Below are 23,431 nucleotides of genomic sequence, written 5' to 3' on the forward strand. Positions count from 1 at the left end.
TTCCAGCATCCTTCAGGCTGACGCAAAGCTGAAGCAGCAGATCTCTGTCTCCCTCTGCTGGACGATCAGCACCATCACACACACACATACAGACAGGACTCAGACAGACAGACAGACCGACAGGACTCAGACAGGCAGACAGACAGAAGGACACACACTGACAGGACACACACAGACAGGACACACACAGACAGGACACACACAGACAGGAAACACACAGACAGACAGACAGACAGACAGACAGACGGACAGGACACAGACAGGGAGGGTTGTGACACATGAGAGGAGAACAACGAGTGATGCTCAAACAAGAACTCAGTTATATCAGGGATGATGCCTCTGTTACGAGAAATGCAGCACATCTGGTGGAGAAGGAGAAATGCAGTACTCCTGGTGGAGAAATGCAGGGAATACAAACTAATCTCCTTCATTCTTTGTAATTTATAAGAGAAGTACATGCTGATTCTACATAAACTATAAATAAACTGATGAATAAAATAAATCATTTCTTATTTCCTTATTATAATCAGATATTCTGCTAATGTGTTTGTAGTATTACTACTGATGTGTATTTACTGTAGTATTACTACTGATAATTTTATTAAGCAGATAAAATACAATACATTTACAATATACCTTTTATATAAATGAATATATACCGATATAAATTGACTTTGTGACTTTGTGTGACTTTCGTTCTTTTATGAGAAATTCTTTTCATAAGTTTTGTATGATTTGCGTTGCTGTATATGATATTAGTTGTTTTGCGTGATATTAGTTTTTATGATAGTTGTTTTGCATTGTTTTGTATGTTTTGAACAACATACATGTTGGGTGGCATTGTTCCGGAGGTAGAATGGTTAGGGTTAGTCTGCCTGTCTCTCTGCCTGCCTGTCTGTCTCTCCTCCCCCTATAGATCCATGTGTATCAGCCTCACTTCCTGTGCTCTTCCTTCTGCTTCAGAGTGAACAGAAAATGAAAAGCAGTTTTCCTGCGTTTCAGTATTTCCTCTCTTGACACACGCTGGCTTCAGGAGACTCCTGATTGGCCGCTACCGGCCAGGTGAAGGTCACCTAACATACTGAGGATAGATTAAACTAGCTGTCTGTCATGTGACCAGCAATGCAGTAAGTTCACCTGTAAACAACAACACAGGTGTGTTGGGGGAACAGTTTAATTAAAACACTTCATTAACAACAGCCAGTGAGACGTCAGAACACAAAGATCATTCTAACACACAAGCACCATCCAATGAAAAGGGAGGACACTAAAGAACATCCAATCAGGACACTGATCTGTCCAATCAAAGCACCATGGAGCTGACAGGTGAGAGGGCGGGTTTATATCAAGTTTACAGCAACATAATGTCAAACAGAAGAACAACTCCGACATGAAGAAGGGGGGGGGGGAGTCCTGGGAGTTATTTAACAGTCAAGTTTCATGTTCTCATGCCCAGTGAAGCCAGCACTCATTGTTCAACAATGTACAAACGATCAGCATGGGTTGCTGTGATAAAGATGAAGACGGCAGTAACGACGTAAGAAGACGGAGAATGGGAAACGGAGGTCCATCATTTCGCCCTCCAACAACCGCGCTGCTGAAGTATGTAGTCTTATGAATATGTGGTATGTAGTCCCATGAGTATGTAGTATGTAGTCCCATGAGTATGTAATATTTAGTCCTATGAGTATGTAGTCCTGAGTATATAGTATGTAGTCCTATGAGTATGTAGTATGTTGTCCTGAGTATGTAGTCCTGAGTATGTAGTATGTAGTCCTATGAGTATGTAGTATGTAGTCCTGGGTATGTAGTATGCTGTCCTATGGGTATGTAGTGTGCAGTCCTATGAGTATGTACTATGTAGTCCTATGAGTATGTAGTATGTAGTCCTATGAGTATGTAGTCCTTAGTATGTAGTATGTAGTCCTGAGTATGTAGTATGTAGTCATATGAGTATGTAGTATGTAGTCCTGGGTATGAAGTGTGCTTTCCTATGAGTATGTAGTATGCAGTCCTATGAGTATGTAGTATGTAGTCCTATGAGTATGTAGTATGCAGTCCTATAAGTATGTAGTCATCAGGACCTTTGATGACGATCGGTGGCCAGAAGGCGTTTGAAGCTTTGCGTCTCCAATCTGTCTGAAATTTGACCAAAACCGGTCTGAACAAGACTTGTTTTTATTCTGACCAAATGTATTGAAGATGTCTGTAAGTTTAACATATTTGTTATTGTCTTTTATGTATTGATTGGTTAATTGATTAGTCCAGCAGGGCCAGAGCGACAAACAGACATTAAGACAGATGAACCTTTCTGATCTCAGATCTTTTCAGTCAAGTTTGGGACCAGTTCAGCAGGTCAAGTTCACATCAGTCCACAACAGTCCAGAAAACAGAAACCTGTCTGATGCTGCTGGTCAGAACCACTCAGATCATCTGGTTCCAGTCTGGTCTCTGTGGTCCTGATCTGGTTACTCCAAGAGAAACCAGCCTTTGAAACCAGGATCCATTAATGCCAGCCATCACAGGAAGGACCTGGGGGGGTTTCTGAAGGTTTCTGAAAGGTTCTGGAAGAACATCATTCTCATCTCATCTTCCTCAGTCTGGCTCTGTTCTCCTTGTTTTGTTTCTTTAAGGAAGTGATGTAATGGTGGAAGAGTATTTCCTGTTCCTTCTTCTTGTTGAGGGCATCAAACCTCTGGTCACCACGGTAACGAGCACAGAACTTCTTAAAGGTCAACCTGCAGAGAAAAACAAAGACAAACGTGATGATTAGTGTAGAAACCGAGCCGAGCCACATTTTGTCGAAGCTCTGCAGTGTGTTTATGCTCATTTAGAAACAACAACATGACAAACTTTTCCAGACTGCAAATCGAGATCAGCGTGCAGGAGGACTGTGGATTACACATCGAGCGCCTATTAAGTGGAGAATTACTTCAGAGCTGAAATCTGTCCTAACGTTGACTCTGAGTCACGTCGGAGCTGAAACTCTGCTGATGAGGTGTTTTCTAAACTGAAACATTTGACATTTGTAGAATCATCTGCAATTTGAGCCTTAATCATGTGACAGGAAGACAAACACCTGCTGCTCCAGGTGGGGCGGAGACTCTTGATGAATGAGTGATACCTGCTGGTAATCTTGGCCTTCTCCAGCAGCTGTTTGAAGTCTTCTCTAGCTTTCTGGAGTTTACTCTTCTTCTCCTTGTACTCTTCCTTCACCCTGCTCTTCACAAACTGATCAAATATCTGCACACACACACACACACACAAACACACACATACAGTCTCAGGTATCGTGACATCAGAACAGTGTACTTTTATGTAATTTGTTAAAGCGAACCTGTTTCCTCTGAACTGAAGTCAGCAGCAGGTATCGAGGGTCAAACACCATTTTATGCAGCTCCTTTTCCCAGTTGGAGAAAGCCGACACCTCAGGACAAACGGATCAAGATATATTTACTTTGATTTCTTTCAATAAATACCTTTAAAGCCTGGTCTGTACTTGCCGTACTGTCCCCGGCGCGAGGGTTGTGTGTAAAGCAAGAAAGCACCATGATTTATTCTGACGGCTGTTTCCAGCAGCAGAACGAACCACGTGTCCAAACATCCCAAACATCTAAATATATTCACAGTCACCAGGTCCGACATAGCCCCTCACTTATACATACAGTATATATATTTACATATATATATATATACATATATTTATGTGTTAATCTATATCTTTATATGCTAATTTATATCTATATATGTTATTATATGTTTATTTATATCTATATGTGCTCATTTATATCATTATATCTTTATGTTTTTGTACATTACCCCTCTCTCCAACATCATTTCCCTAAAATGAGCGATACGAAGCTCCACGGGGAGTTTAACTTCTCCTGGACGAGGGACGAGAGACATCGACTCCTTTATTCTGACAGACAGACAGACAGACAGACACAGACAGAGATACAGACAGAGACAGAGAGACAGACAGGGAGAGAGACAGACAAACAGACAGGGAGAGAGACAGAGAGAAAGTTGGTTAATCTTGAACTCAACATGTAACCAATCACAACACTTAGTGATGATGACCTTTGACCTTGTCTCAGTTCTGCTCTCTTATTGGGTCTTTCAGACTCACCTATTCCTTTTGTGCTCATGTTCATTATCTTCATCGTTACCGTGGAGACCAGGTGAATGACAGCTGGAGCTGCTGTCTGTCAGAAAGAGACATTGACGTTTGATCTTATTCCTAGTTATTAAAAACACAGTTAATTATTGTTTGTATTGTTTGATTGACAGACCGACTGTCATCTTCCTCCTCTTGTGGGGCGGGTCCTCCATGATGCCACTGATGTCTCGACCAATCAGCTCGCCCGGTCTCTCCCAGACAGACAGATGGATTGTGGGATTAAAGAAGAAGACCCGGTCGTCTCCAGTCCACACCACACACCTGAACATACAAACACACACACACACACACACACTATGTTTATATAAGACAAACAGAAGTTTCACAGCTGTTAGTGTCTGATACACCTCAGAACAACAAAAAAACAAACACTAGCTGTGTCTCAATTCAGGGGCTGCAGCCTTCGGAGGACGCAGCGTTTGCGGTCTTTGGAGGCTGGGTCCTCCGTAGACCGCGAAGGCTGAACCGAGCAGTCTACGAAATGAGACGGTCTAGTCTACGGGGGATTTCCTGGTACGTCACCAGTTGTTCATGCCCCTACCTTTTGCCGCTCACGTCGCCTAGCAACTCTCTGAAGTTATCAAGCGCAGTTGACGGCTTACCCAGCATTTCTTGTATAATACTGTATGTATATAATGTTATTCAATCTGTTTTAGCTGTTCAATGACAGGACGATTATTTTACATTAAAGTAAAGTGAGATAAAATTATATTGTCAAAGTTAAATGACATTATCATATAAACTACGCTACTGACTGTTGTTAACTAGCTATTGTTAACATTAATGTTAGCTAAAACTACAGAGCTTAACCAACTGGTCTCGTCTCAGCCTAAAATATATCATGTATAAACATATATATATATATACATACATATAAATACAAATATATATGTGTATATATACATATATGTGTATATATTTATGTATATATATATATACATATACACTTTAGATTATTGTTTATTTAACAGTTTTTCTTCTCCTTTACCTTGACCAGCCCAGACTCCTCATGTGTGCATCATACAGGGTGGTCTCCAGGGTATTTGGGATGCCTCGATCCACTGTCCACCACATTGTCCACCGCGTCACTGAGGAGGTGGTGGCCATTCGCCATCAGGTCATCCACCTCCCGAATACTCCAGAAGACCTGGAGGCAGTGTCTCGTGGGTTTGCAGGGCTGGCAAGACTCAGAGCCTTCAGGAAAGCTGCTGGAGCAATCGAAGACTGCCATGTCAGAATTAAGCTTCCAAGCGGCACTGATGGTCACTGCTACAAGAACAGGAAACTGTTTACTTCAGTCCTCCTGCAGGCTGTTTGTGACCATCAGGGCCACTTCATTGACACCTAAGTGGGCTAGCCTGGGTCAGTCCACGACTCCAGAATGCTTCACCACAGCCCACTCTACCTGCGTTCCCTCTACCCTCCTCCAGGGCACTTCATTCTAGCAGACGGAGGGTACCCATGACTCCAACACCCACTCCCCCTCATCACTCCCTACAAAATGCCTTTACAAGGTGTGGGAGCCCAGCGCTTCAACAGCCATCACTCCTGGTCACGCTCCATTATAGAGCGTGCTTTCGGGATGATGAAGAGCAGGTTCAGGGCCATCTTCCTGCAAGCGTTGGAGGTGCACCACACCTTTGTGCCTCATGTAAGTTATCACTCAAAATGACTTTTTATAATACTGAAGAGTAGATCTTACGTGATTTCAGGAGGCATAATATATATATATAATTTCTTTTGTCATTTTACAATTCCAGGTCATAACATCCACAACCTTTGCCTTGGGGCTGGAGACATCATAGCCCCAGAGGACGAGCCTGTGGAGGATGTGGCGAAGGATGAGGGGGACAATGGTTTGGAGGCAGTCAGTGGTGCGCCTTGGCGGGACCAGCTGTCTGCAGAGGTGTCTGCCCTGGAGGAGTTACCCGGGAACCACAATTATTGTTAAAGTGAGTAAAACAGTTTTAAAACTGTGATACCTAATTACTTTAAAAACAAAAATTTTAAGAACATCACATAACAAGTGTAGGTGGTACCAGAGCAACCTAGGCCAAAGGTCAATGATCGATTTTGTGATCGTATCATCTGATCTGAGGCCGCATGTTTTGGACACTCGGGTGAAGAGAGGGGCGGAGCTGTCAACTGATCACCATCTGGTGGTGAGTTGGATCAAGGGGTGGGGGAAGACTCTGGACAGACCTGGTAAGCCCAAATGGGTAGTGGGGGTGAACTGGAAACGTCTGGAGGAAGACCCTGTCCGGGAGATCTTCAACTCACACCTCCGGCGGAGCTTTTCAGACAACCCTGTGGAGGTTGGGGGCATTGAACCTGAGTGGGCGATGTTCAAAACCTCTATTGCTGAAGCTGCGGTAAGGAGCTGTGGTCTCAAGGTCTTAGGATCCTCAAGGGGCGGTAACCCTTGAGCACCGTGGTGGACCCCGGTGGTCAGGGAAGCCGTTCGACTGAAGGAGTCCTTCCGGGTTATGTTATCCGGGAGGACTCCGGAAACAGTTGCAGGGTACCGAAGGACTAGAAGGGCGGCAGACTCTTCCGTGGCAGAGGCAAAGCAGCGGGTGTGGGAGAAGTTTGGAGAAGCTATGGAGAAGGACTTTCGGTCGGCACCAAGGTGATTCTGGAAAACCGTCCGGAACCTCAGAATGGGGAAGAGGGGAACAATCCAAGCTGTGTACAGCAAGTGTGGGACCCTGCTGACTTTGACTGAGAAGGATATCAGGCGGTGGAAGGAGCACTTTGAGGAACTCCTGAATCCGACTAACACGCCAAGGCAGAGCAAGAAGCTGATGGGGGACCATCGTCAATTTCCCTGTTGGAAGTCACCGATGTAGTCAAACAACTCCACAGTGGCAAAGCCGCAGGGGTTGATGAGATCCGTCCAGAAATGCTGGCTTTGGGTATTGAGGGGCTGTCTTGGTTGACATGCCTCGTCAACATTGCGTGGAAGTCTGGGACAGTGCCTAGGGGGTGGCAGACCGGAGTGGTGGTTCCCCTATTCAAAAAGGGGGACCAGAGAGTGTGTGCCAACTACAAGGGTATCACACTTCTCAGCCTCCCCAGTAAAATCTACTCCAAGGTAATGGAAAGGAAGGTTCGGCCGATAGTCGAACCTCTGATTGAAGAGGAACAATGCGGATTCCATCCTGGTTGTGGAACAACGAACCAACTCTTCACTCTTCACTCTTGCAAGGATCCTAGAGGGGCCTGGGAGTACGCCCAACCGGTCTACATGTGTTTTGTGGATCTGGAGAAGACGTATGACCGGGTCCCCCGGATGATACTGTGGGAGGTGCTGTGGGAGTATGGGGTGAGGGGGTCACTTCTGAGGGCCATCCAATCCCTGTACGCCCAAAGCGAGAGTTGGGTCCGGATACTCTGCAGTAAGTTGGACTCGTTCCCAGTGAATGTTGGCCTCCACCAGGGCTGCGCTTTATCACCAATCCTGTTTGTAATTTACATGGACAGGATATCAAGGTGTAGTCGTGGAGGAGAGGGGTTGCAGTTCGGTAGCCTGAGGATCTCATCGCTGCTCTTTGCAGATGATGTGGTCCTGATGGCATCATCGGTCTGTGACCTTCAGCAGTCACTGGATCGGTTCGCAGCAGAGTGTGAAGCGGTTGGGATGAGGATCAGCACCTCAAAATCTGAGGCCATGGCTCTCAGCAGGAAACCGGTGGATTGCCTACTCAGGGGTAGGGAATGAGCCCTTACCCCAAGTGAAGGAGTTCAAGTACCTTGGGGTCTTGTTCGCGATTGAGGGCACGATGGAGCGAGAGATTGGCCGGAGAATCGGAGCAGCGAGGGCGGTATTACATTCGCTGTACCGCACCGTTGTGACGAAAAGAGAGCTGAGCCAGAAGGCAAAGCTATCGATCTTCCGGGCGATCTTCGTTCCTACCCTCACCTATCGTTATGAAAGCTGGGTCATGACCGAAAGAACAAGATCACGGGTAGAAGCGGCCAAAATGGGTTTTCTCAGACAGGTGGCTGGCGTCTCCCTTAGAGATAGGGTGAGAAGCTCAGACACTCGGAGTAGAGCCGCTGCTCCTTTGCATTGAAAGGAGCCAGTTGAGGTGGTTCGGGCATCTAGTAAGGATGCCACCTGGCCGTCTCCCTAGGGAGGTGTTCCAGGCACGTCCAGCTGGGAAGAGACCCCGGGGAAGACCCAGGACTCGGTGGAGAGATTATATCTCCTCACTGGCCTGGGAACGCCTCGGGACCCCCCAGTTGGTGGCAGTGGGGTGTGGTTAGGGCGCCGGCTGCTGGGGAGAGACAGGAGTGTCCCAGCTGGAGGCCAGACAGCTGAACGGAATCAGGTAATCAGTCACATAATAAATGCATGGTGATAGCCTGGTTCTGGTCTCTTGCAGTAGGCTGGGTCCCAGCAGCGAGGTCGTTTGAAGCGACAGCCCAGCGGTGACGCAGGACCACAGTGCACGAGAGCAGAGGAGCCACCGAAGCACCTGTCTGTGACCACCGCTTCAACGTGTCAATTAAAAGTCTGTTTGGTACACTATTTTGTCTCTGATCATCATTCCCTCTACGGTGGACAGGTGTAGTCCACAGCCATACTTACATTTAAAAGTAACAATGTCTGCTGCTACTGCTGGGTCGGGTGGCGCACTTTTACCTCAGAGAAAATCTTCTCCGGGCGCGCAATGAATCTTGGGATACCTGCGGCCGTGAAGGATACATCAGATGTATCCTCCAAATCTGGCAAAAGAAGGCCGCATTGTCGGCTGCATTTGAAGGAGTCGCTGAAATGGGACACCCCTGTCACGGCCGCTGTGACGTAACCGGTCTACAAATGCAGCCTCCGAAGGCTGCAGCCCCTGAATTGAGACACAGCTACTGTGTTGTTCTGTTCTTGGTTGTCATGGCAACACTAATTCATTAGAAAACAAACTGTCAATGTTTTATTCTAAAATCATCATAAAATATCAATAACCCACGATAACAATAAACTGTACACAGTGTGTGTGAGTGTGTGTGAGACAGAGCTGCAGTTACCATGGCGACCCCGGGACAGCTGTGGAGGCAACAGGACGTTTGTCTTTGCTTCCTCCTTTACTTCCATCCTCTTCCTCCTCTCCTACTGACACACCAACACACTGCAACAAATATCCACTTCAAATCATACTTATTATTCCAGGCATGGGTGTGAAATCATTATTTGAACATTTAGACTTCAAATCAAATTAAATCAAATCAAATTAATTTGTATAGCCCAATATCACAAATTATACATTTGTCTCAGTGTGCTTTACAGACTGTACAGGTTACGACACCCTCTGTCCTTAGACCCTCGCATCGCACAAGGAAAAACTTCCTAAAAGAAACCCCACAATTAAAGGGGGAAAAATGGAAGAAACCTCAGGGAGAGCAACTGAGGAGGGATCCGTCTCCCAGGACGGACAGACGTGCAATAGATGTCGTGTGTACAGGATAAACAACATAGTACAAATACAACATTTGACAGAAAATGATGTGTTGAAAAAGAGAAAGTTTGGATGAATCCAGGAAAATGTCAAAAAGGCTTCCCGGTGTCCAGCAGGACTTAATACAGGACTGCAATACAGCCTGTAAAGCCCACTAAGACACGTGTAATTTGTGATATTGTGCTATATAAATAAATTAGATTTGATCAAAGTATTTTAATATTAATCATCAAACATTAAATCTATTCTATGTGTCTTTGTTGTTTAACACTAGCAACCATTAAAACATTGATTTCCTGTACATTTGGACCACTCTCATTTATCTGGTGACCCTTTGGAGTGATTAACCCTCAAACATCTAAGTTTATATGAAGAAGTTAAAACCTTCAGAGTTTTAAACGCAGTCACGTACCCGTTTATTGTTGTCCATTGTCCTTGCCGTCCTCATCATTAACGCTCTTCGGTAAGAAACTTTATCTCCACTCATCCCTAGCTTCTCTGACAACACAATAAAACTTTATTTAAAGTGCGGAGAGAAAAAAACACTCTGAAGACACAAAAAGCTGAAACCAGGCAGTTAATAATCATATAATAATAATAATATTGCAGGACAAAACTGGACCTGATCTGGACCTGAACTAGATCTGAACTGAACTGGACCATAACTAGATCTGAACTAGACCTGAACTGGACCTGAACTGGATCTGAACTAAACGGGACCTGAACTGGATCTGATCTGGACTTGAACTGGACCTGATCTGAACTGGATCTGAACTGAACTGGATCTAAACTGAACTGGACCTGAACTGGATCTGAACTGAACTGGACCTTGACTGGACCTGAACTGGACCTGAACTGTATCTGAACTAGATCTAAACTAGATCTGAACTGAACTGGACCTGAACTGGATCTGAACTGAACTGGACCTGAACTGGATCTAGTACAAGTAATATTGACCAATCACCTTTGTGCATACATTGGTTAAATGTCAGTGTGGAGATGAAAAGAGGAGGACACATCAGCTATCGTCGGATGATGATTAGTTTTTTATCGGCTAAAAAATAAACTGTACACTGAGAGTAAACCGGGTAAACAACCGTCTCTCAACTCCATTTCCATTCTTTGTCTCTAGTTACTATTGTGACTGTAAACAACAGAGTAATATCTGTTCTATTAAGGGTGAGATGTTAGTTAACCAGCAGCTGGTCGGCTGCTAAACGACAGAAAGTTAAAGGGACAAGTTTGTAGATGTGCTGCAGCAGAAACATTACTAATGTTTGTTTCTTCTGCTTCAGGTCTGATCTGTCAGATTGCTGTTTGTCAGTGGCATCAACTCAAAGTTAAAGACAAATCTCAGCCTATTTTTACAGAAATCAATGAGTTACAGTGTGATAAATCCACAATAACACACCAAGTCAGATTCAAATCTCCTCTTTACTTCACAAAGTCTGGGTTTAGGTTGTGAGAAATAAAATGTGACATGAAGATCGTTCCTGCGGCTAACGTTGTTCCTCTGTGAGGAGATGAAACGTTGTGACAGAAGGCACGTAGTCATGTGATCGTGATGCCAAAAAAACATCTGTGAAAGGAATTTAAATCAGTCTCTGTTTAACCAGCACACTAAAAAACCTACAAACTGTCGACTAAATGTCTGTGCTTTAGCTTCATCAACAGTTTGTTATAAACACACTAAAACCTCTAAAAGAGGTTACAACCATCTTCATATAACCTCGGGTCCTCCAGTCGTTTGTAACTTAACACTTTGCAAATCTTCCACATCTGTTTTTGTCAAGTAAAATCGCAAATTACCGACCATGTTTCTCCAAACACAGAGGAAAGTGATACTTTTAGTCATGAGCAAATCAGACGGACAGACGAAAGACAGAGGGACAGACAGACAGATCTTACTGTGTCTGTAGTTTGTCAGCAGAGTGAAACGGGAAGAGAACCGTGAAGAAAAGAAAGAGGGATGAACTTCCTTTATCACCTGAAGAGCAAGAGGACAAAGTTATTAAGTAAGATAAATGGACAGACAGACAGAAAGACAGACAGACATACATACATACAGACCTGGACAGGTAAGACAGGCCACCCATCACTACAGAGCTGAGAGGGAGAGACAGGTCCAAATACACACTGCTGGAAAGAGAGAGAGAGAGAGAGAGAGAGAGAGAGAGAGAGAGAGAGAGAGAGAGAGAGAGAGAGAGAGAGAGATAAAGAGAGAGAGAGAGATAAAGAGAGAGAGAGAAGGTTTAACATAATTTTGTACAAAACATGCTCAACTCAAATGTCTATCTGTCTGCATGCGACTGTCTGTCTCTCTACCTGTCTCTCTCTGTCTGTGTTCCTGATTGGACAAAGTCACTGCATGTCACCTACTACAGAGTCACTGCACGTCTTCCACTACAGAGCCACTGCACATCTTCTATTACAGTCACTGCACATCTTCTATTACAGTCACTGCACATCTTCTACTACAGAGTCACTGCACATCTTTTACTATAGTCACTGCACATCTTCTACTACAGAGCCACTGCACATCTTCTACTATAGAGTCACTGCACATCTTCTACTATAGAGTCACTGCACATCTTCTACTACAGAGTCACTGCACGTCTTCTACTATAGAGTCACTGCACATCTTCTACTACAGAGTCCCTGCACATCTTCTACTACAGAGTCACTGCACGTCTTCTACTACAGTCACTACACGTCATCTACTACAGAGTCACTGCACGTCTTCTACTACAGAGTCACTGCACAACTTCTACTAGTCACTGCATGTCTTCTACTACAGTCACTGCAGTTTTGACATCTAAACAACCCTTGCTATCTCTTATTTATGTTGTATTTCTTCAACAGAAAAAAATTAGTTTACTTGTTTAAAGGGATTTATTTTCTAAATGATATCAAACTATTGCTCTTATGTGCTTTGAATGCACTTAATGTAAGTAACCTGTGACAAAATGATTGTAATATGATGTGATGTACCTGAGAGGGCGGAGCCAGTCTTCTCTCCAGGCTGATGATAGGTCGTGACCACACTCCTCTATCCCGCTGATTAGTCAGAATGATAGGCCACGCCCCATTGTCTCTCTGTATTTGAAGTCCTGCCCACTTCCCGTAAGCTCCACCTCCAAGATGACATCATGAGTTTAGTGATTTTTACTTCCTTTTTGATTTGAATTTATAATCATCAAATCAGTTTTTTGATATCTCAAATTAAACTAAATTAGCAGTCTTTCATTGTAACATGTCTGTATTATTTTTGATGAGCTTGTTTCATCTTTTGGTTTAAATGTTAAGCTTTCCTTTTCCACATCAGCATGTGTCTTCTGTTGAAGACTGTAAGTGATCACAGTGAATCTGAGAGTTTTTTTCTTATTAAGCTATCATCATTATCATCATCATTATTATTATTAATATCATTATTATCATCATTATTATTATTATTATCACTAAAGAACCATTTTAAAGTTCAAAACTTCAGAGCGACAGCTGTTTATCAAGTGAAAGACACTATCCAGTGGCATTATGGGATATGTAGGACCCAGTATTTTGATAGTAAGAGTCAGGATATCTACACACACAGACCACCTGACAGCAGGTGATTGGCAGGTATCCCACTCCCCCCCGCTTTATTAACGATAATCACTCGCTCTTAGTCGGGATATAAAAAGATGATTAATCTGCGTCTGAATGGGTGGATGTGTGTGTGTGGCAAAGGCAGCTCAGTTTCGTTTGAAGTGTCTCGACCTAATTTCTTGTCGTCTTCTCTTCTTTATAATCCTATTTATTTCCTTATTTTTCTACCTCAAATTCAGAACAAAACGTGACAGACTGAGAGACCAATCACAGGCAAAAGAAGCAGGTCCAGGGTTGCCATGGAAACACAGAGTTCGTCACCACGGTGAAGAAACACCAAGAACATGTCACATAACCGTCAGCCAATCAGGAAGCACCAAACCATCATACACACAAATAATTCTATAGAATAGAAAACAAAATAATGTTATCAGTTCAAAGTTCATTATATATAATATATTATATGTAAAATTTACGAGGTGGATGAAAAACACACTCACTTACGGAAACACACAGAAACACACACACACAGAAACACACGGAAACATACGCATAGAAACACATACACACACGGAAACACACACACAGAAACACACACACGGAAACACACAACCACACATAGTTATACATAGTAGTAATAATAATAATAATGTAATAATAGTTATTGGCTAAAATAGTAAAATGTTTAACAACTGTAAGCACCTGATAAAGAAATGAATCTCTGATTCCTTAAAGTCCTTCTATCGGACATCCAGCTCCTTGCTGCTGTTTTTCATTTGCTTTGTGTTTGTGCTGCTGTTTGACAGTTTATTTGAATAATAACACCCTGAGCTGCAGATTTGTCTTGCTGCTGCACAAAACAAAAGCTGCTCCTTCTGCAGATCCACAGCAGCATGAAATCAAGTGGAGCTGGATTTTATTTGGCAAGATTAAAAATCAGCTGAACAATGAAGAATGAGGTCTGAGGGTGCAAAACAATACAGAGAGAGACGATAAGCACCACAATGCAGCTGTAACTTAACTACAAGTCCCTTAATGCAGCTAGAACAAGACTACAAGTCCCACAATGCAGCTACAACAAGACTACAAGTCCAATTCTGCAGCTGCAACTAGACCACAAGTTCGGTTCAACAGTAAATGATTCTGCTCTGCAGACTCTCCGATAGGAAATAATCAAAACGGATTTAGACGAAAACTTTTATCTTTAATCTGCGTCTTCATGTTATAGTTTTAAATGTGTCCTTTACAATCCAGACCAGACTCACCTGGTGGAGGCAGAGCGGCGAGGAGAGACAGGTGGAGAGGAGACGCAGAGAAGGCGTGTGTATATATGTGTACATACAGTATATATTTATATATTCACACACATAAAGATGTATTAATAATAAAGAGGACACAGAAATCACAAGTGTGTTTATTTGTGATGAAGACAGATTACAGTGAGACAGCCGAGCATCAGAGGTCAACACATTGTTCTCTGGTTTCACTTCATAAGTCTTTACATATTTTACTGTTTGAATGCAAATCTGCGTGCGTGCCCGCCTCCACACGTTTGTACTCCTTTCAGGAAACATTGACCTAAATCTGTTGACAGCTGCATCACAGTGACAATAAAACATCTGTGTAAAGATGTTAAATGCAGCAGGATACTCTACTCGTGTGGACAACTCATGCATTCATCCAAGATCGCATCACATTTAAATTATCTTCATATTTACTTACACTATTATCTGAGCATTAGGGATACACTAATATAACTGGTCTACAATACAGTATAATACACTGATATAACTGGTCTACACTACAGTATAATACCCACATATAACTGGTCTATAATACACTAAAATAACTGGTCTATAATACAGTAATATAACTGGTCTAGAATACACTTTCTTGATGTTTGTGGTGGATGCAGCAAAATGTTCCTCTTCCTCTGGTTATGTAATTTGTGATTTTCTCTGCAGAATTAGCAAAATTGAATTTCATATGTTTCTGTCTGTGGTGAAATCTGAGACAAATGAACCCTGACAAAGTGTAAACTGAAGAGAAACTGAGGTCCTGACAGCAAAACCTCTACAACACGAACACACACCCACGTTCACCACAATAAAAGCAAACTGAATCTGCATTTGTTTGCTTCCACATGTAAACGTCTCAAACAAGTTACAGAGAGGCTTCTGAGGAAAGCATCTGAGTGTCCAGTTTCTGTCTTGTTCATGTGCATCTCCTCACTAAAATAACATCCAGCAGAGTTTCAGTCAGTCAGACAACACGGCTCACTTGAAACCAACAACCTCTTGATGATGATCTGCTCTCACAGCTCTCCTGATCTGAAGTGGAGCTGCAGTTCCACTAATGTCCACCAGACGTCTTTGATTAAACTCTGAACTTTCTCTTCAGCAGATCATTGTCAGATTTTGTCCATTAAACATAAACAAACTGTTTTTCTTTAGTGTTTCGAGTCATTGGATAAAACTCTTGAAGAGAGAAACATGTCTGCTGTCACAGATGTGGGGCAGCAGAATTTACCCATCATGCTCCACTGGGCGATTTTAAATTGACCAATCATCTTCGTATTACATTTGACAGCACGTCAAGACACACGCGCACGCACACACACGCACACAATCTCTGAGCCAATGAGCTCCCAGCAATGACTGCTGTTGTCATGGCAACATGGCCGACATGAGGCAGTAAAACAAATCTGGCGTCCAGAAAGTGCTGGTTCGATTTCTGCTGACCAACAGGAAATAATGCCTTTCACAATAAAAGTACATTTCAGTAAGAACTGCCTGTGCTGGACCAGACAAGTAACTCCGCCTCCATCTAAAGTTGACTGATCTGATTGGATGGACCGGTGTGCTTCATAACCTGACCAGCGCAGCAAGTTTGAGCCGGGTGGAGACAGAACATGTAGCAGGTAAAGTAGACAGCAGGTGTACCAATGACAGGTAAATATAACATAAAAAATAGTCTGCCCTAAAGCGGCTTCAGAAAGGTTGTGTGGTGTAGGGCTGCGGTCCAATGGTGTTTCTCTGTCTGGAAGGTTCCTATAACGCAGGGGTTGCGAACCTATGGCTCTTTCGATGACACAATATGGCTCGCAGACAATTATGAGCTGACATTTTTAGTAATCAAGTAATAAATAATTATAGTGTGTCATTTTAAAGTAAAACCTTTAGCAGCAGATTTTTTTTTGTTCTCTCCTTTTCTCCACCCTGTCTCTGACTGTAGGTGTCTTCGCACATGTATGTGTCGGCAGTGAAGCCCCACCCTTCATGAAACCGAGCAGAGGAGAAACTGCGCAAAGCAAGCAGCCAGGGGTGTCAAACTCAATCCCAGGGGGCCAACATTAAAAACTGGGAATACGTCGAGGGCCAAAGACGGTCCACATTTATTGAACAGGATACACATATTGGATGAAGTGCAAAAAGAAAAGGAACATATTTAAGTCAACTCGAAAAAACTATTCAACACTTTCCCTCAACTCAGCCATCGCACTGCCATGTTCGGAAAATACTTAAATTGGCTCTTAGAAAGTTTCCTTTCTGTGTTACGGTGCTTATTACATGTTCCATCTCCAGAGCTTTACAACACAGCACTTCCTGGTATATGATGCAGTGATACACCGTCAGCTGCATCTTCTCCCGCATCCTGCCCACTAATCCGCTCTTTTGATCACATCGCGGGATCTCCATCTGTCGTCAGTCCCATCAGTTTGTCCCGGGGCAGTTTAATTTCTCACATATTTAGATACTTCCTCAAATATGTATTTTCCCGTGGTTGTGCCATGCATTGATTTAATTACCAAAACCAGCGGGCCAGTTATGACAGACATATGATATTTTCTCGTGGGCCGGATATAATTGCCTGGAGTTTGACACCCGTGAAGTAAACACCGAAACGTGCTCATAAATTAGATAAATAACATAAGCATTTAGTTTATTTAATAAAGAGCACCTGTTCAATGAAACACTGATCGCGCTTTTAGTACTCGGAGACGTGTTATACTTAAAAAATGCACGCATAAAGTTGCGTTAAATTTTATTAAATATATGGCTCTCAAGGAAATACATTAAAAAATATTTGGCTTTTATGACAAAAAAGGTTCCCGACCCCTGCGTATTAAAGGTCACCCATGATAAGAGCTGGTGTAATCCTCTAAATCATAGCTCTTCAATAGGGGGTCCGCGGAGATACTGCAGGAAGGGGTGGGTCGCAAAATTGTTTGTAGATAAACCAAATATATATTTTAAAATTAAATATTATATAAAACATTTTTTTACACATTTACATCCCCTCGTTGCACACAACTCGGACAGCCTCTCCCCTCTCCCACAGAACTCCGACAGCACCCTCCCCTGCACAGAACTCCGACAGCATACACCCCATATCACAGAACTCTGACAGCACCCCCTCCCCCCGCTGCAGCAGGGGGTCCCTGCTCCATGCTACACCAGTTTGGGGGTTCTTGGCCTGAAAAACGTTGAAGACCCCTGCTCTGAATGTTAAAGAAAGCTGCTTCATTGTTTCCTGTGTTATCTCCTTTAGCACAGGATACACTGGAGGTTTACTTTATGTTTTTTTGTTTTAATTACATCAAGCAATACATTAACCAACACAATTTTTTAACATGGTTTCCTACCAGGAAAACAGTATGGGAGACATATGGATTTAGATACTACATTACTACTACATTTCTGGTCAATATAATGTTTTGCAATTGTACTATTAAGTATTTATGTAGCTATTATCATTCTATTGTGGTCATTTATATTGAGACTTTTGTATGTACATATGTAGGTCTAAATCTTATCATTATCATTTATCATTGTATAATTTGTCTAATTTGTCTAATTTGTTGATTTTCTATAAATGTAAATTGTTTAACTGATGATAAAGTCAAATAAAATGGCATCATGCAAAAGGTTAAAATTATCGCTTTCCTGTTGGGTCAGTGTAACATCTCAGGCTTAGCGCGACAGTTAGCCTGCCCTGGACTAGGTTAACACACCTTTCCAGGTTAGCATAATTTGCCATACTAATTGAGCTTGAATTATGTTGAATTTGCTTTATTCAACCGAATCAATTGAAAATGAATCGTACCAACTGTAATAAGCCTGGCTTATTTGGTAAACTCACTTTAAGGAACGGGCCCCTGAAGCAGGGGGAAACACCTGAATAAATCCAAATATGTGTGATTAATTAGATGTCTAACAGGGGAGCCTAATTTCTGATTGGATCTTCCAGCCAGCCAATAAAAAGGCCTCCTCAGGCTCCACCCACCTTTAATCTCTTACCTGAGGGTCGCAGCAGGCCTGTCCTTGGGGCGTGTCTTTCTGGCTTCTGGATGATATGATTGGTCAAGAGGAGGGGTTGGTCTCCCCGCAGGAACACGGCCACTTCCTGCTAAGATATTAGCATTTTAGCATCATGCTAGTGTCCATGTGTGCGTGACTGTGCATATGTACATGTACCTTGAGTAGAGGATGAGGAGGACGAAGAGTTGAAGCGCAATAAAAGGGTGGAACGACAGGAACTACTTCAACAGATGGACGCTCCCACTGAAACATAATAACAGTTTGATGGTTTCACATTTCTCCTCTGTGACCCACTTTGAAGCAACTCAAATCTAGTTCTGGTTCTGGATTCACAGTTGGTTCACCTAGCAAACTTTCAAAGAACCGGCTTGCTTTGCCTCAGGCTAGCGAGCTAAGTCATTATGTGGAATCCGGGTTTCATAGAAACAACAATGCCAACTTTGAGCATAACAACAATGGTGGACTAAATCATCACTTAGTCACAAGTCTTCCTCTTTTGCTTCTGGCTGTTCCCTTGAGTTTATTTTGAATATATGTGGGTGACCAAAGTGTAAGGAGACAGTTTGTGTCTTTCACATGCCTATGGTTTGATTTGACATCCAAAATGAAGCTCGACGTACACAGATCACGGTTCTGGACTAGCCATGTGTTTATTCTACTTGCAAACTTCTTTAGAACCCGTTTGCTTTTCCTCCGAATAGAGCCCGAGAGGATTCACATCATGACGTCCCAGTTGCTGCTTTTTCCAGCAGTGCCAGCGAGAATTTCCCTCACTAAAACAACAATAGCGGACTGCGTTGGAGCTGTACTCATGTTGTTCCTAATTGTATGAAGCAAGATCAAATTGCAACCCTGTGTTCAACAACTTTCTACTCTTCTCCCACGACATTCTACTCTTTGACGTACTCACCATGAACTGTTGTTGCTCAATTTATCCTGCCTCAGCCTCTGATGAAAGCCTCTGACATTTACGGCTCTTGCTGCTAGCCGGGGAAAGAGTTGCTGCGCAAGTTTAACCAATTTTCTGGGCCGGCGCCTATGCAGTGGAAACACAAAAAAATAGTTTGAAATCGGGCTCCGGCTAAAAAACTTAACTGGAACTGCCTCCGTGGAAAAGATTAATGCGTGTCCCCGGCTTAAAACCAGAGATTTAGACAAAGAACCAGAAGAACCACATAAAGAACCAGTAGAATCACCTAAAGAACCAGTAGAACCACATAAGGAGCCAGAAGAACCACATAAAGAACCAGTAGAACCACATAAAGAACCAGTAGAACCACATAAGGAGCCAGAAAACGACACAAAGAACGAGAAGAACCACATAAAGAACCAGTAGAACCACATAAAGAACCAGTAGAACCACATAAGGAGCCAGAAAACGACACAAAGAACGAGAAGAACCACATAAAGAACCAGTAGAATCACATAAAGAACCAGTAGAACCATATTATGAACCAGAAGAACTACATAAAGAACCAGAAGAACCACATAATATTATTTCCTTTAAGCTCCTTTAAAATGCTTTCATGCTAAATTAGTTTGTTACAAGACAGCAGCACAGCAGCAGAGTCAACACACGGGCCTCAATAAACAGGAGTGGTAGCATTGCATTACGCAAAACATCAACTAATTTGGACAATCTGGAAGAAAAACAACATTGTTCTCATGTCTAATACCCCTGTAGACACACCTGTATTTTGAAATCTGTAGATGCATTTGTAGATGTATTTTCTTTCTTCTTTTTTTTAAACATCATGTGGAAAGGTTTAGTAAATGAGAGTTTCACACCTTTTAAAACCAACATCATGAATTCAGAAGAATCTGCAGGGTTCAGGTCAGATTGTGACTTCTCTTTAAAGCTGTCTCACTTTAATATCAGCTTTATTTGTTTAGTACAAACACACTTTAAAGAGAAAATCACATCATAAAGTCTGCTGGTAAGATGTGAAACTATGTCACTGGAACTTATGCGGAAAGACTTAAAGAGCTGCCTGAGATAATTAACACGCCACCAATAATTAACAGACAATTATTCACTTTGCCCTGAGGGATCATTAAAGTTTCATATCTCCAGACTGCAGGAGGCTGAACTCAATTAAAGACACTTTAAATCAGATGACTGAAATAATCAGTTTCAACACCAGCTAGTGAACTTCAAATCATTCAAAGATTTTATCACATGAACTATCTGAGATGGTGAAATAAAGACTGCTTTAACTCTAAACTAAAACAGCCAGGCAAAGATTATTTGAAATAAATAAACTTATGCATTTTCTGAATATTTTGTTTTTTGTTGTTTACAATCGCCTTATTTTTACTTTTAATCTCAACTGTGACCATACTGATTTAGTTTAAGATTGATATATTTTTTCATTACTTGCAGCCTCACAGCTCTGTTTGTGGACGTTAAGACTGTTGAATCGCAGCGTGCTGAATTCCTGAGGACCGTAGCGTTGTGTGAGGGAAGCTGCTGATGATGCCTGAGAACTACCGGCAGTCAGAAAGATTGTTAGGGGAGCTTCAGTGGAGATGCCGGTGCGGCTGTGGTACGTAACCGCTGAGCACGAGCGGCTCCGTCTGTTGTCTGACTACTGTGTTATGGCTGGAGGATAACCAGTTTCCAACAGTTCCTCATCAGGCGGGATAATCTGTAGTTTAGGATCCATGGTGAGTAGACTTTTTCAAAATCTGAATTGCAGCATTTGTCAAAGTTTTGAATACTGCGATCATGCGTTTAGATACGGGTATAAGTAGGCTTGACAGGTGAGTAGAGGTGTGGTTGAGGCATGGCCTCACTCCCAAACCTAAGTTTACTAATTAACTTCATCAAATGGCTGTCTTACCTGTTTCAGGTGTGTGTGTTCAGGTGTGTTACCTGTATCAGGTGTGTTTGTCCTGGTGTGATACTTGTATCACGTGTGTGTGTGCATTTGTGTTACCTGTTTCAGGTGTGTGTGTCTAGGTGTGTTACCTGTATCAGGTGTGTGTGTTCAGGTATCCACACAGCTGGGGGGTAGAATACCAGAGGGGGCATGGCCTGGTACGAAGCTGCCGACCAGCTGGCCAACCACAGCCAGCGGGGGGCGGGGTCAGTGCTGAAGGACAGCCAGGGTGGTGTGTTGTTTACCATGCCAACCGGCTGACCTTTAAACCTGGAGACTGGCAGCATCATGATGACATCACCACCTGACAGACGAGTTGTCAGATTAATGGATGAGAGCGTTACCACAACACTTCCTGGTTCAAATTAGCTTCAGATTAAATATCCAGCATGCACTGCACAGACAAACCTGACAATGGGAGTCTGAATATATAATCTCTTTAAAATGAAAGCACAGCAGAAAATACAAAGATGAAAGTAACATGAAGAGATGATGAAAGATCAAACTCAGGGAAGAATAAAAAGTAAAAAAATGCAATACAGAGCAGACATATAAAGCCAGAATAACAAATGATGTTAAAAAATACAGTTTTACGCATAGCCGAAAAAATCATAACTAACTTCAAACTTCTAAAAAAAAAATTCTCGTTTGTTCATTTGTATATTTATTTTTGTGTCACTCACTCTGTCAAGCGTCTTTGAGTTACTAGAAAAGCGCTATACAAGTTTAATGTATTATTATTATTATTATTATTATTATTATTATTATTATTAAATGCTTGTAAGAAAAGAAAATCAGATCCTCATGTAAATACATAAAGTTCAACACAATCAGACACTATTTTGTTTCCTGCATTTGGCCTCTGAAATAAAACATAATTCAATCGATCACTAGTGGTATTAATCAACATGTCCCGCTGATCAGTGGCTCTCTATTAGTACAACATAGACATAAATAATGTAAATCATTGTTTAATGTACAGAATGTTGAAGACAAATGAAGAAATACAAACATGCAGGATAAAATACTAACGCATTGTAGTTTAGCTGTCAGTATCAATACGACTGCTGATGCAGTGTCTGCAGCTGGGTAAAAATCACAGAATTTTAATGGGTTTATTAACCGGTAGAATTCCAGTATGTGTCATCTACCGACCTGCGGAGCAGCCCAGCTTCTCTCCCGGTGAACTGCTCCCGGATTGGCAGGACTGCCGACCTTCTCCGCTCTGGTCCGTCCTGAACGTCTCTTCAGCTCTCAGAGGTCTTCACTGATGATCCTCCATCCGGTAAAAGTGAAGGAAGGAACACACCGGGAGCGACACGGAGCAACAGTGACGTTAGCACGCAGAGAGACTGACAGGTAGAGAGACAGACAACAGCAGCAGACAATAAGACTCCTGGAGGTAGAAAAATACCAGAGTCCGCGTGCAAAAGAGCTGCGTCCGGTCACAGAATTCCCCCCCCCCCCCCCCCTCTCTCTCTCTCTCTCTCTGTCTCTATCTTTATTTCTCTCTGTCTCCCTCTCTCTCTGTTTCCCTCTCTGTCTGTCTATCTGTCTCTCTCCCTCTCTCTCTTTATTTCTCTCTGTCTCCCTCTCTCTGTCTCCCTCTCCCCCTCTCTGTTTCCCTCTCTCTGTCTATCGATCTGTCTCCCTCTCTCTCTCTGTCTCTCTGTCTCCCCCTCTCTTCGTCTCTCTCTCTGCACAAACAAATTAGGTGTTGCCATTCACGCAACCCGCAATCAAAGTTGTTATTTCTAATGTCCCTCCGTTGATAACCGATGAGTTTCTCAGCAGAGAGCTGTCCAGACATGGGAAAGTTGTTTCCCCGGTGAAAAAGATTCTGTCTGGATGTAAGTCTCAGTTACTTAAACATGTAGTGTCTCACCGTAGACAGCTGTATATGATTCTTAATAACCGGGATGTGGAGCTCAACCTCCGCTTCCATGTTTGAGTAGATGATTATGATTAAGTAATTTTTGCCAAACAAATCAAATTTATTTATATAGC

The 23,431-nt window shown here is 42.7% G+C and overlaps 1 protein-coding gene across 8 annotated transcripts; it reads right to left on the reverse strand.

Moving 5' to 3' along the window:
* Positions 1–1,158: 1,158 nt before the first annotated feature.
* On the reverse strand, positions 1,159–22,861 carry tcerg1l (transcription elongation regulator 1 like). Of its 8 annotated transcripts, none has more exons than XM_029427377.1 (15): positions 22,580–22,861; positions 21,514–21,728; positions 18,699–18,785; positions 18,522–18,627; positions 12,628–12,770; positions 11,707–11,775; positions 11,545–11,623; positions 10,049–10,134; positions 9,209–9,309; positions 4,293–4,441; positions 4,130–4,205; positions 3,820–3,919; positions 3,338–3,427; positions 3,125–3,243; positions 1,159–2,738 (listed from the first exon to the last, which is right to left on the reverse strand). In XM_029427377.1, the coding sequence occupies exons 2-15, from the start codon at positions 21,712–21,714 to the stop codon at positions 2,582–2,584; spliced, it is 1,563 nt and encodes a 520-aa protein (XP_029283237.1). In that variant the 5' UTR covers positions 21,715–21,728; positions 22,580–22,861; the 3' UTR covers positions 1,159–2,581. The 8 variants fall into 8 exon arrangements, with proteins under 8 accessions (XP_029283237.1, XP_029283238.1, XP_029283235.1 ...); XM_029427378.1 differs by having other exon boundaries at positions 11,707–11,772; positions 18,522–18,630; XM_029427375.1 differs by having other exon boundaries at positions 18,522–18,630.
* Positions 22,862–23,431: the final 570 nt, after the last annotated feature.

This window comes from Cottoperca gobio, unplaced genomic scaffold (genome assembly GCF_900634415.1).
Source record: "Cottoperca gobio unplaced genomic scaffold, fCotGob3.1 fCotGob3_316arrow_ctg1, whole genome shotgun sequence".
Classification (NCBI taxonomy): domain Eukaryota; kingdom Metazoa; phylum Chordata; class Actinopteri; order Perciformes; family Bovichtidae; genus Cottoperca; species Cottoperca gobio.

What these genes read in the sequence shown, in the direction of transcription:
- tcerg1l (XM_029427375.1), bottom strand. Translation starts at nt 21,714, where the DNA reads ATGATGCTGCCAGTCTCCAGGTTTAAAGGTCAGCCGGTTGGCATGGTA. An exon ending in CTCCTCATCCTCTACTCAAG is followed by an intron (nt 18,631 to 18,698) that starts GTACATGTACAT and finishes CTAATATCTTAG; the next exon opens with CAGGAAGTGGCCGTGTTCCT. An exon ending in AAATGATGTTGGAGAGAGGG is followed by an intron (nt 3,428 to 3,819) that starts GTAATGTACAAA and finishes GTTTGTCCTGAG; the next exon opens with GTGTCGGCTTTCTCCAACTG.